Genomic DNA, 14808 nt, shown 5'->3' with positions numbered 1-14808 from the left:
TCCTTCAGTGGCGATTGATCTGAAGACTCCGATGGAGATGTGGACGGGGAAGCCGACGGATTATTCTCATTTGCATACATTTGGAAGTCCTGTGTACGTTCTGTACAATGAGCAAGAAAGATCAAAGTTGGATTCGAAATCCAGAAAATGTATCTTCTTAGGTTATGCTGATGGAATAAAGGGGTTTCGCTTGTGGGATCCTACTGTTCACAAGCTTGTCATCAGTAGAGATATTATCTTCGAGGAAGATAAAGTAAAGGGAGACAAAGGCACACTGAATTCAGAAACTACTATTTTTCAGGTGGAAAATAAGACGGACGAAGGTCGGATTTCTTGTGAAGCAGTACCAGAGCACGAAGAACAAGATCATGTTGAGTCTGAGGTTTCCAATGTGAGGCAGTCAACTCGAGACAGAAGACCACCAGGTTGGCTTTCAGATTATGTCACTGAAAGCAACATTGCATATTGTCTATTATCAGAGGATGGTGAGCCATCGAGTTTCCACGAGGCTACTCAAAGATCGGATGTATCCTTGTGGATGATAGCAATGCAAGAAGAGTTGAGGCATTAGACAGGAATAAAACTTGGGATCTTCTTACACTACCACGAGGGAGGAAAGCCATTGGAAATAGATGGGTCTATAAGATCAAGCATGATGGCAATAACCAAGTGGAGCGGTATCGTGCTAGGTTGGTGGTAAAAGGGTATGCTCAGAAAGAAGGCATTGACTTCAATGAGATATTTTCTCCTGTGGTTCGGCTTACAATAGTCAGAGTGGTGTTGACATTGTGTGCGGTGTTTGACCTACATCTAGAACAGCTAGATGTGAAAACAGCATTTCTTCATGGAGATCTTGAAGAAGAAATTTATATGCTCCAGCCAGAAGGTTTTGCAGAAAAAGGCAAAGAGAACTTGGTTTGAAGGTTAAACAGATCTCTGTACGGTCTCAAACAGGCGCCGAGGTGTTGGTACAAGAGATTTGATTCCTATATTATGAGCCTTGGATACAACAGACTGAGTGCAGACCCTTGTACATATTTCAAGAGGTCTGGTGATGATTATATCATTTTGCTGTTGTATGTGGACGACATGTTGGTAGCAGGCCCCAACAAAGATCAGGTCCAAGGATTGAAGGCACAGTTTGCTAGGGAATTTGATATGAAGGACTTGGGACCAGCAAACAAGGTTCTAGGGATGCAAGTTCACCGAGAGAGAAGTAACAGAAAGATTTGGCTTTCACAGAGAAATTATTTGAAGAAAGTCTTGCAACGCTTCAACATGCAAGATAGTAAGTCAATCTCAACCCCTCTTCCTGTTAACTTCAAGTTATCCTCCGAGATGTGTCCTAGCAGTGAAGCAGAGAGGATGGAGATGTCTCGAGTACCATATGCATCAACAGTGGGAAGTTTGATGTTCGCCATGATCTGTACAAGACCGGACATTGCTCAACCAGTGGGAGCAGTTAGTCGGTATATGGCGAATCCTGGAAGAGAGCATTGGAGCACTGTTAAGAGGATCCTTAGATACATTAAGGGTACCTCGAATGCTGCATTATGTTATGGAGGATCGGATTTTACACTCAGGGGCTATGTCGATTCAGATTATGCAGGTGATCCTGATAAGAGAAAATCTACTACTGGTTATGTGTTTACACTTGCAGGAGGAGCAGTAAGCTGGGTTTCAAAACTGCAGACAGTTGTGGCGTTATCTACAACAGAGGCAGAATACATGGCAGCTACTCAAGCTTGCAAGGAGACGATATGGATTAAAAGGTTATTGGAGGAGATTGGACACAAATAAGAGAATGTTCCTTTGTTTTGTGACAGTCAGAGTGCCTTGCACATCGCAAGGAATCCAGCCTTTCATTCCAGGACTAAACACATTGGAGTCCAATTTCACTTTGTGAGGTAAGTAGTAGAATAAGGAAGCGTGGATATGCAGAAGATCCATACGAAGGATAACATAGCTGATTTTCTGACCAAGCCAGTGAAAACTGATAAGTTTGAGTGGTGTAGATCCTCAAGTGGTCTAGCGGAAACGTAAGCAGCAGGGAATAAAAAGATTGAAAGGATGTGTGGAGATGTGTTTGATTCTCAATCAAATCTCCAAGTGGGAGAAATGTCGGCAGAAACAAGGGGGGACCATTTAAATAAATAAAAATAAAACGTGGGCTGTTTGATTGAATTACGTGAGAAGATAGAAGACGCGTTTTATACGCGTTTTATACGCGTCTTCACACGGTCAGGGGGCTCTATAAATAGAGCTCTCTCTTCATTCTGAAATCATCCCTTCTTCGAGTTTTCTCTCATCTTATAAGCATTTGAGTGCTTAGTTCTATAATATTTGTGAGGTGTTTGTTCTCCTGTATTAAGAGAGTGTGTGTTCTCTTTGGAAACATAGTGAGTGAGTTGTACACCACAAAATATTATAGTGGAATTCTTTTCATCTTGCCCGTGGTTTTTACCCTAATAATTTTTAGGGGTTTTCCACGTAAATCTCGGTGTCCAGTTTATTCTTAATTTTCTAGCTTTTATTATCTCAAATTCCGCACGTAGGACCAACAATTTGGAGCGTGAGATATACATTATTCGACGCTTAAAAGTATAATTAACTTTTAATTCTTTGTTTAATTCATAGGAGAAATCAAGATGATTGATCAAGTAAAATTTCATTTTCGGTTTTTACTATCTCTTTTTAAATTTAAATTACATATCACAACCGAACAGAAATCCATGTTGAATCAACAAACTATAAATGACAATAATTATATACATAAATCTATTGATAAATATAGATTATTTGTTATGAATATTCCAAAACAACATAGAAAATTGTCATCTTGTATTTATTTATCTAAGACGGGAGAAGGAAAAAGAGTGCATTATTTTCATATAAAAATTGTATATTTTGTATTGTTCTCAATGCGTTGATACCATAACCTTATATATAAATATATATGAGAAATCTTGTATCCATCACATAATATGTACGGAAAAGTTTCTATACACAGTGAATATATCGTTTATTGATTTGTACATGTAAAATAACAATCACTGTGCACTTTACTAATAGAAATTCACATGTACTCAAATATACCCAACCAGGGGCGGATTACACGGTGACCACGCCTCCCAAAAATTTAAAAAAATTTGGCGTTGTAACGAAACCTCGCAATTCGCGACGTTTTTATAAAAACGTGCTATAGGCGGCCACGGCCCCCCCAATTTTAAAAAATTTTTTACATAGAAACTGTCGCGGGTAGCGGTTTCAAAACCGCGAATCCTCCATATGCGCGTTTGAGGAAACGTCGCAAAGTGGCCACCAATCAAAACCTGATCGCCCCTGACCCAACAATATATTCGCCATAAGTTTATCATGATGAAACGCCTAAACTCGTTGGGATCGTTTTATGCTACATTAAGAGTGATTATTCTGATTTATTTTCTATACAAGATATTTATATAAATGTCTGAATTCAAAACAAAAAAATAGACCCGATATAACATAGATGTACCAACTCCAATAAAGGTGAAATCTTAAATTTTGTGTACCTAGGTTCGCCATGCACTTACATATTCTCCAATTTGTAGCCTTGGCTTGTCCGACAACAATTAAATTGTTGAGCAAAAAGTTATCACATTAAAAGGTTCATTTATTATAGCATGCAAGAACATGGAATATATATCCACTTTGATGTTGTAACCATAGATTTCAGATTATAAATCGAAATTTACATATTTATTAAATCTCTTTATTTTTTAAAAAAAATTGTGTACATTTTTTTCCTGTAGAAATGATTACAAAAATATCATTAATCCAGCTCAATTTTAATTCCATCCGAAATCAACGTGGGTAAATAGACTTGCTAAAGCATGATAATCTGCTGAGTTTTAATATGCTGCACACCTACCGTGCACACTTATGTGAGCACCGATGAGGTGTCATTCACCCATTGGATACACAATTTTTCTATATTTCATCACATCCAATTGGTGAATGAAACCTCATCGGTACTCACATAGGTGTGCACGATAGATGTACAGCATATCAAAACTCATAATCTACTTCGTTTATATATTTGCAAAGATGTATAGAACTGCGGTTCGAAATCGCCATCAAAAGACTTATGCAATCCTCCAATCATCAATACAAAGCTTGATAAATCGTTGAGCTAGCCGAGAGTTTCTAGAATAAGTAAAAATGTTTACTTATTATTATTATTATTCATTCTAACTTTTCAATTTTTATTACAAAAAATAAATCGAATAAATGCAAATACATGCCCCTCCAGATTGACACCTCTCACCATAAAGTTATTTTTTATTCACAAAAACTTTTGTGACATCGTTTCAAAGTTAAATTTTATGAGACGGATCATCAACCTGATCTAACTCGTGAAAAATTACCATTTTATGCCAACGATATTATTGTCATAATAATTTTAGATCGAATCAAATTGTCTTACAAATAAAAGTATCTGAAATCGTGTCATCACTGTTTGTTTTAGTGTGACCTACCAAAAAAATAATAAAAATTAAAAAATTGATCCACCCACAAGCCCATGGGCCTGCTTGCTCCTTTAAAAGTGGGCACCCCTCTCCCCTCCCCGTGTTTCACATTTCCCAAATCGGGCAATCATCTTCGCTCTTTTCTCCTCCATTATAAGCGCAACTGTTAAAAGAAATGCCGGTGCAATCCAATCAGATTATGGAGTCTCACGTGAAGATTCCTGAAATCAAATTTACCAAACTATTCATCAATGGAGAATTCGTTGACGCTTTATCAGGTTAATTCCTCCCCCTTCTCTCTCTATTTCTATTTCTGTAACTGCTTTTTTCTTCTAGATTTATGCGTAATTTTCATGTAAGTTTTATGGAGCAGTTGATGAGAACATGAAGATACTAGTTATTTCAACGTTTGTGAATTGTGGAAGACTTGTGCTTATGAATTTTGTTTACTTGAATAACAACATTATTTTTTAAGCTTTTTTTACGGTATGAAAAACCTGGACTCTCCTCTTTGTCGTTGGAATTTTTTTATACGAGAACTTGGAAAACATGAAAGTTCGTAAAACTGCTTTCGTACTGAAATTAATTTTAAGCTTTTTTTAATTTTAAAATGGCACAAATTAGCTAGAGACCAAATGTGAATCGTTCGCGGTTCAATCAATCTGGTCGGCTTTGAAATCAAGATATTTAAATTACATTTTACAAAATTGGGTTTAGATTGATAATTTTTTTGTTGTGATTATGAATAAATTGAGGTGAAATAGTTGCGTGTTGAATCAGGAAAGAGATTTGAAAGCATTGACCCGAGAACGGAAGAGGTGATTGCAAATATTGCCGAAGGGGACAAAGAAGATATTGATTTAGCGGTAAAGGCTGCTCGGGAGGCCTTCGATCTTGGTCCATGGCCTCGCTTGCCCGGACGTGTAAGTCTACGATAATAATTTTTCATACATATTACGTGCATGTGATCCAACATCAAATTTCAACTAGGTGTCGTCAATACTTGTTTTTTTTTTTTTTGAGCTGGCGAGATTTTAGTCTATGATTAAGTTTTATAGGTCTCGTCCTAATTTTAAAACTTTGATAATGTTCGAATTTTTATATGCTACTTTATTTATTTTATATATTTCAAAAAAATTAGATTTTTCTATCATATGCAAGTAGCATGTTGTGCAAACATTTGTGGCCCAGAAGAATAAAAAATATTTTTTAGGCAATAATACACATGATTAGGTACATCAATTTTTTATAATAAGAATAAAATATCAATTTAGGAAAAACAAAAAAAGAAGCTTGGCTCTCATTATTATTACATTTATTTAACTTATTTAGTTGGGGTTTTTTTTTAATCAGATTGTAATATTTTTCCAAAAGTTTTATAAAAGTATGTTATTTTTGTATGTTTTATCGAACTACTGTAAAAATTAAATGATGAATTGAATAAAAATTTACTCCAAGTTGTATCGTTAACACAGGCGGGGTAAATAAATTTTTAAAAAATATAATGTACGTATGTATAAATATATGTGTATGAATATGTATATAATATTATATTATATATTATTTACATGTGCATAAATTATATTATTATTATATATATATAACCAAATATTTGTCATATTACCGAAAAATTTATTTGGTTTAAGAGTGATTCAGTGTGGTATATCAAATTTTCAAAGAAAATTGTATATTCTATCAAAAATTCGTTATAAGAAAAAAAATATACAGATGTCGTATCAAAATTTTGGTACGAAATAAATTTAATATCATTCATATCGACAATTTCGATATGATATCGATATTTTATCGTCTTTACCGTTATAATTATATTTTAGTTTTGTTTATAAACTCATTTTCAAATTTTAATCTAATTGTATATTAATTACATAGAAGCACTATAATTTTATTATTTTGCTCTCCTTATTGCATATCAATATTTATTTAAAAAACAATTACGTTATTTTGTTAAAATTTTGAAAAACATGATAGTTTGATAAAGATTTTTTTAAAATACAATAAACTAATTAAAAAAACCCTATTTAGTGGACTTGTTTGTGGCTTGGTTTCACGGGAGATCAAGACGATTTTGTACTATTTTGATCCGAAAACAATTACAGTCGGCTTTGCCGGATGATTCAATTCCACAAATTTACTGCTAATTAACTTAAAAATATTTCGTGTAGTTAATAACATTCTTCATTCTTTTGTCCACATTACATGCTAATTAGAATTAAAGTTTTGGACCAAAAAACTTAGGGAATGATTTTCTTTACGTTTTGCAATTTTCAAAGTGGTGGTTGATTGAGAAAATATTGCATACCATTTTGTGTGAGAAAATTATATTTTGAAAACACAAAAATTTTTATGAGATGGATCTTCTATTCGATCTGATCCAATTAATAAAAAATATTTTTCATGATGAATATTGATCGGGTCAGTCAGTCATCTTACAATTGACCTACTCTTTAAAAAATTTGATGCAATTAGTTAGTATAAAGTTAGATTTATTTTATTATATATCTAAGAAAAATTTATGATCTAATGAAAAATACTTGAATTTTCTGGTAATAATAGCGGCATCTGATTTGCGTGCCCGCTCATACTTTTTAGGCCCGCCTTATTTTGAGGTGCCGACATAAGATTTGACTTTCTTGCGTCATTCTTTACCGATTGCCACCGCACAATTCTTGCATGGCAAAGTCAAGATTTGCTTTCTTTTTCACTGATTTTTTTATTTAATTTGTCATATATGGTCGTCCTCCTCCAAATTAAAATGTTAATACACATCTTGTCAAAAAAAAATGTTAATACACATGCATGACACAACATTAATATATACAGTGTACCGACGCACGTATATAATATTTTTTTATGATTCATTTGATTTATATTTATACGAAGATCAAAATGTAATTATGAGAAATAATGACGGACTACAATCAATTTTGTTATATGAATTAAAAAAAATAAATAAAAAAGGAAAAATATCCAAATTGTACTACAACTGATAATTTAAGAAACAAACTCTATCAGCTAAGCTACATGTGACTTGCATTAAAATTTAAACACTTTATTAATATATATATATAATAATTATTAAAACAGACTATGACACCAAAAGTCAATTATTTTAAGTGTCTCAAATTTAATAATATAGTACAGATTAGTGTCTATCTATACGTGTTAACACGTATATGTACCAAATTTTTAGACATCGTATTTATTTTCAAACTAACCTAGCAGCATATTGAACCTTTAAGGCCAACCGATTTAATAGAATCGATGTTATACAGATATTCTAAACAACTGAACCGAATTTATAAGGGGAAAAAAGGAAATAAAAAATCATCATATAAACTCAAAATTGGTCGATCTTTCATAAAATTTAAACTGGATTGATCTGAATTATTGGACACCCCAGAAGGTTCAATATTAAAATAACGAAAAAGAAGTTAGGTCCGATGGAATTAATGATCTTGGAAGAAGTGTATTCAATATAAAGAGTGATGACTTTTAGTTACTTTTCTAGATTTTAAAAATATAGAGTTATTTAATCAAGACTTTTGTATATTTCATAGAAGTTTTTTTAGTTTTTATTCAAAAAGTCAAGTGGTATTCATCTATGATTTTTAAAATCGGTACGAATTTCTAGATATATTCAAAATTTTAATTGACTTTTAATAACTCTATGAAATCCATTAACATACAAATATTAAAGTCTATAGTAAAACTATAAAATGTCAAAAATTGTCTTTGATTCAATCTAAAGATTGACTTTTAAAACCTTTCTCTAATATATACCAAGTATTATATATTCAATAATAATGACAGATGATACAGTAAATTATGATATTATTTGTTGTCTCCTTGTTTACAAATTAAACTTTAATTTCTTTATGAAATTGTGCAAGGTTTACAAATTATAATTATGGATTTTTCTAATAAAATTATTACAATATATAGAGGAAAATAGAAAAATTTATTGATTCATAGAATTGCAAGTGCTAGCAATTTAATTTATTAAATAAAATTTTATTTTTATTAATTTTTTAATAAAATTTGATTTCTAATTAATTTTTTTAATAAAATTGATTTTTAATTATTTTTAATATTTTCAATTAATATGCATACTCTCGTATGTTTACTAGAAAAATATATATTTCTATGAAGTATTGTAAAAAGACTTCATAAGTCTATGAAATTCTATTTTCAAATATATGAGATTCTATGAAAATTAATAAAAATCTATCAAATTCATAAAAGTCTACCATTAAGAAAAGTAATTAGAAGTCATTAAATATCTTGAGTGAATACATTTCACTAAGATTTGGGACAAATTTGACTAAATAAAGTGTCAAATGATCAAAGAAATTATGTCAATTATAACATCCTAAGTAATTATATTTGTTGTATCGAAATAGAAATTTTTATATGATTAAGAATCAAATAATTTTTAGCTTGTCGAAATTTGTGAGTGATCGTTAAGAACTTTCAATTCGTAAATTTAGTATGAAATATTTTTACTTCTACTAAAAAAAAATTTATTTGAGATTTTGTTGGGTATTTGAGGTCTAATACACGCTCAACAATATTAGACCTTGTATTCTTTTTTTCTCCCTTCGATTGGGAAGGAGGTTTGTTATAATGGAGTCTTGAACCGAAGGCTTCATTCCAAATCTAAGACCTTTGTGTCAGATGGACTATTAGTCATTGACAATAGACCTTGTGCTCTTAATATCATACCTTTGTCACGAAGGCTTGACTATACTTGGGAGGAATCATTGGGATATGGTACTCTTTGTAACACATATTCGAGCTGTTCGAACTTTGAGGCTAGCTGTTCCATTAGAAATGCCGATCCCTCGGCTTGCTTTTATTTTCATGCAAACTGTTTCGAGTTGTTGATATCATGTAGGCCTGTCAGCTACATCCTATCTAATAATGTATAGCAGACATTAATTTGATTCATGTTTTATGGGGCAGGAAAGAAGAAAGATAATGCTGAAATTTGCGGACTTGATTAATGAAAATTTAGAAGAATTAGCGGCCCTGGATACAATCGATGGTGGAAAGTTATACAGTATGAACAAGATACTAGACATTCCCAATGCAGCAGAAACAATACGTTACTTTGCAGGGGCAGCCGACAAAATTCATGGGGAAACTTTGAAAATGTCTAGGGAACTACAGGCATATACGCTACGTGAACCCGTTGGTGTCGTGGGGCATATTATTCCCTGGAACTTCCCGTCTACTATGTTCGCAATGAAAGTTGGCCCTTCATTAGCTGCTGGTTGCACCATGGTTGTTAAACCTGCGGAACAGACTCCTCTTTCTGCTCTTTTTTACGCTCATTTAGCAAAGCGCGTAAGCTTTCTTATGAATTATTATGATCTTGTTTATTTGTTTTGCACAACTCGTCCCAGCTTGTTAAATGTAATTCCGCAGGCTGGAATTCCAAATGGAGTGCTTAATGTTGTGACAGGATATGGACATACGGCTGGTGCTGCCATTAGCTCTCACATGGACATTGACATGGTCATATATATTTGTATTTATTTTCATATAGAAAATATTTTCCTAGATCTTTTTCCTATACATCTCAAAACCACCGGGCCTCATCTAATTTTTGTTCCTTTGTTCAGGTTAGTTTTACGGGTTCTACAGAAGTAGGGCGCCTTGTAATGCAGGCGGCCGCGTCAAGCAATTTGAAGCCTGTTTCTCTAGAACTAGGAGGCAAATCACCCTTCATAGTTTTTGATGATGTCGATGTTGATAAAGTTGCAGATCTAGCTCTCCAAGGAATTCTATTTAACAAGGCAAAACAAACTTAATTATTCGATTAATTCTAATGCGACACCATTTCTCATATGCAACACTAGTTTTCAAGTAATCATATGACATGAATGGAATGTTCCAGGGTGAAATATGTGTGGCTGGATCCCGCGTTTTCGTTCAACAAGAGATATATGATAAATTTACCCTCAAGCTCGTTGAGAAGGCAAAATCATGGGTGGTAGGGGACCCTTTTCACCCAAATGTTCGTCAAGGACCTCAGGCATGTATTCGATTTCTTAGTAATGATCCGCAAAATTGAAAATGAAATTTTTCTAAAGGATAAGAGGAACAAATCAAGTTTCTGTTACTTATATGGAAACTGTTTTGAAACCTGTTATTAAATCTCATTATTATTATTATTATTATTATTATTATTATTACATATAAATATACCACTTTCAATTGTGAATTTCTATGTTTGTCCTTCTCTATTTATTTATTTAGCTTAGTAAGTTGTTTTTTATATGAGTTAACTTGTAATTTCTTTGTTTTATCTTAAATTACTAATGACTAACTATTAATATACATATGAGGATAAATATTCATTGAATACATTGAATTTTTTTCCTACCTCCCCTCTTGCGGTTCTACATGGCTTCTTTTTGTTTTTTTTCCCAGAGTCCGGTTAATTAATCTACTTACATATAAATTTTTTTCCTACTTCCCCTCTTGCGGTTCTACATGGCTTCTTTTTGTTTTTTTTCCCAGAGTCCGGTTAATTAATCTACTTACATATAAATTATAACTTCCAATTGTGAATTAGTAAAATATAACATTTATGTCTCTAAGGATTTATTTTTATGGTTATCACTCCCTCATCTAAACTATATATTAGTCTATATTTATTTTATTTTATTTCATTAATTTGTTTAATAAATTGGATTTTTTTTTGGTTTCATTTTATTTTAGTGATTATATATATATATATATATATATATATATATATATATATATATTTACTTAATTATTTAATGTTACATTGGTTTCTTTGATTTAATTAATTTAATTTATCAATGGCTCGTGTTTTATTTCCATTTCTTTTTCTTAATTTTTTTTATGATTTGGTTAATCTACATAAAATACCTATCATTTTAACAAAATTACGAGATTATAGTAGTCTTGAAAGATTTATTTTGATAGTCATTTTGTGCTCTCCTCTTCCGAATTATATATATATGAGCAATAATATTCATTAAATACATTGCATTTATTCCTACTTTTTCCCGCCTTACGGTTTTACATGCCTTCTTCTTGTTATATTTTTCAGTTTGGTTAACTAATTAGTAAAATATATTTGAAACTTGGTAGAAAATTTAAAAATTACTTCTCGATCTCTAAGGATTTATTGTTGGTTATTTTGAGCTCCCCTCATTCAAACTATATATTAGTCTATATTTATTTTATTTTTATTACATTATTTTTTTTTAATGCATTGGATCTTTTAAGGTTTTATTTTCTTTTAGTGATTATCTATTTTCATCCTTCTATGAGTTTTTTTACTTAATTATTTGACTCCACATTGATTTCCTTGATTTAATTAGTTTCATTAATCAATGGTAAGTGTTTTGAATCCATTTATTTTTCTGAATCGATTTTTTCGGTTCTGTTAATCTATATAATATACTTATCATTTTTACAAAATTATGATATTATAGGAGTTTCCAATGATTTATTTTTATAGTCATTTTCATCACTCCTCAACCAAATAATGAAATAAGGTTATTCTTATTTTCAACCTCAATCTCAATATATTTTTATCGAATAATTTATAACAATATTTGACCTTAAATAAGACAAATATTACAATAGACTTTAATATGATACTTTATTTTATTAAAACTTCTTACATTGTGATATTTAATTATTGTCTGATTATATATATCAATTTTACGCTTTTCTATAAGTCTGATTAAAACATTCAGTAAATATATTTTTTTATGGTACTTTTCCAAAACAAAAAAATAGACATTGAGAGTATGTAGATTCTATATGCACTTTTGCAAATTTTTTAAATATTTTATTTGTAATATAATTTGATTAGTTTGATTTATTTCAACTTTACTAAAAAAGAGAAATTAATGAGAAATTAAAAATAATGAAAATTTATTTATATTTATAAAATAATCCTTATCATTTTTTAACGAAGATAATCTTTGTAATAAATATAAATTATAGTGATACTTTATTAGCATTTGTTAGATATTTAATTTTTATATATGATATTTTTAACTGAGTATTACGTATTATTTTATTAGTTGGTCTCTTGTGAGACGATCTAAAAAATTATATGTGAGACGGATTAACTTTGTTATATTTACAATAATAAGTAATACATTTGGCATAAAAAATAATATTTTTAATGTGTTTGTCTCAAAAAATTGACTCGTGAGACCATCTAATAAAAGTTTTACTACACATATATTTGAATGATATTATTAAATTTTTATTTCACATGAAATTATTAATAATAAATATTAATTTACAAATGATCCATTCTGATATAAAATTAATTATATATAATATGTATTCTAAAAAAAACAAAGAAAGTTACACCAAATCTAGGGGTTAAAAGTTAGCAAAATGACAATTGATATTTAACTTAATAACAAGATTAGTGATTTTATTTTAACATTATTATGATAATTTAGTTAATTAAAGGAAGACAATCGTTTATTTAAATGTATTCCATTTAAGTATATTGTGGTTTTGGTTTTGGTAAAACTAACTATTTGTTATTTTTATTTTTATTATTTTTCCATTGTGAATTATATTTGAATGAAAAATATATCTGGTAATCTGAGAAAAGTGTCATTATAATATTGAAAAATGTATAAGTGAATACATATGATTTATAGTCATAATATATTTTATCTATTGTGTTTTGATTATTCAGATTACATGCAATTGGACATTCCTAGTTATGTATAAATGGATCACTTATCTCACGCCACTTTCCGTTCATATGATTTTCGTATGACACGAATGAATTTATTCTTTAATAATTAACTCCGGGATTTACTTTTTAATGTTATTTACAAGGTTGATAAGAAGCAATACGAAAAAATACTTTCATATATTGATATTGGAGAGAAGGAAGGTGCCACTTTATTATATGGTGGTAAGCCATATGACAGAAAGGGTTATTACATTGAGCCAACAATTTTCGTAAATGTCACTGTAAGTATTTGATATTAATCAAGTTTTTTTTTTTTTAATTTTTGAGTTAATAAGACATATGTTGTATAATATTTTCATCGGATCTATTTGCATAGGACGATATGACTATTGCAAAGGAAGAAATATTTGGACCTGTAATGTCAGTTCTCAAGTTCAAGTAAGGTCTTCATTGATTTTTAATATTCTTCAAAGTGGTGATAAACAATCTGATCTCCTTAGCTCTGACTATCACATATCATTCAGAAGTTACCCTGTCAATTGCTGTTATGATTGTAGGACTCTTGTTTTAATACGATATTAGTGCAAGTAATTGTAAAATTTCAATTTTGATCATGTATGTTTGTATTTTACGATTTCGGTTTTCTTTGTTATCAAATTTCCGTCTTAGTCAGTATATCTCGGTTCCAACTGAATTTGTAGGAGTGTTGAAGAGGTGATAAAGAGAGCTAATGATACAAAATATGGATTAGCAGCTGGAGTTATGACAGATAGCTTGAATATTGCAAACACAGTATCGAGGTCGATCCGAGCTGGTGTTGTTTGGATCAATTGTTATTTTGCTTTCGACAATGATCTTCCCTACGGGGGCTATAAAATGAGCGGATTCGGAAGAGACTGTGGACTGGAATCTCTTCGTAAGTATCTTCAGGTTAAATCGGTCGTAACTCCCATTTATAATTCCCCATGGCTCTAAACTAGTTTTGCATGGATGGATCCTCATTGCAAGGCCAACTTATCTTCTATTGTTTGATATAATAATATTAATATTCATTATGAAAATGTGACTTAAAGTGGTAAGACATTCATGTTTCTGTATTTGGGAAGTGAATTATGTAAATCAATATGTCGTGTATACTTTATCCGAAGCCTAAGTTATAAATCAAGATTAGTTATGTATCACTTTTATCCGAACCACTATTAAACAGACTAAAAAGCATGTAAAATTAAACTTAATAACAACAATAAAACAGCGGAAACCAAATAATTTAATCATCTTACAGCTCAAACGAAAACATAACAATAACAGCAGTCTTAAACATTAATACAACCGTATAAAAAATATAATCATGCATGAGAATACGATAAACCAAACAAAAACTTCCACTGGATCACCACCGAAAAAGGAAAACACGACTGCTCTAGCCACTGCTTTGAGCGTCCGAACCATCACAAACTAAGACATGCCCCGTGGAATAGGCCGGGTGCTCAAGTTGAAAACAAGGACGGGAGCGACAATCGCTGTAGGACCGAGCACTTTACCAAAAGCTATAGCTGGTGGTAATGG

At 31.0% G+C, this 14808-nt stretch overlaps 1 protein-coding gene across 1 annotated transcript; it reads left to right on the top strand.

Annotated features, from left to right (window-relative positions):
* Positions 1–4599: 4599 nt before the first annotated feature.
* On the top strand, positions 4600–14423 carry LOC140839616 (aldehyde dehydrogenase 1-like). The gene is made up of 9 exons (XM_073206447.1): positions 4600–4786; positions 5289–5431; positions 9492–9875; positions 9957–10046; positions 10154–10327; positions 10429–10566; positions 13386–13523; positions 13619–13680; positions 13944–14423. Exons 1-9 carry the CDS (start codon positions 4684–4686, stop codon positions 14215–14217), a joined length of 1506 nt encoding a protein of 501 aa, XP_073062548.1. The 5' UTR covers positions 4600–4683; the 3' UTR covers positions 14218–14423.
* Positions 14424–14808: the final 385 nt, after the last annotated feature.

Source organism: Primulina eburnea, chromosome 8 (assembly GCF_022965805.1).
Source record: "Primulina eburnea isolate SZY01 chromosome 8, ASM2296580v1, whole genome shotgun sequence".
NCBI lineage: Eukaryota > Viridiplantae > Streptophyta > Magnoliopsida > Lamiales > Gesneriaceae > Primulina > Primulina eburnea.
The sequence above is the reverse complement of the archived record's forward strand: the minus strand, read 5'-3'. Positions and strand labels throughout refer to the sequence as shown.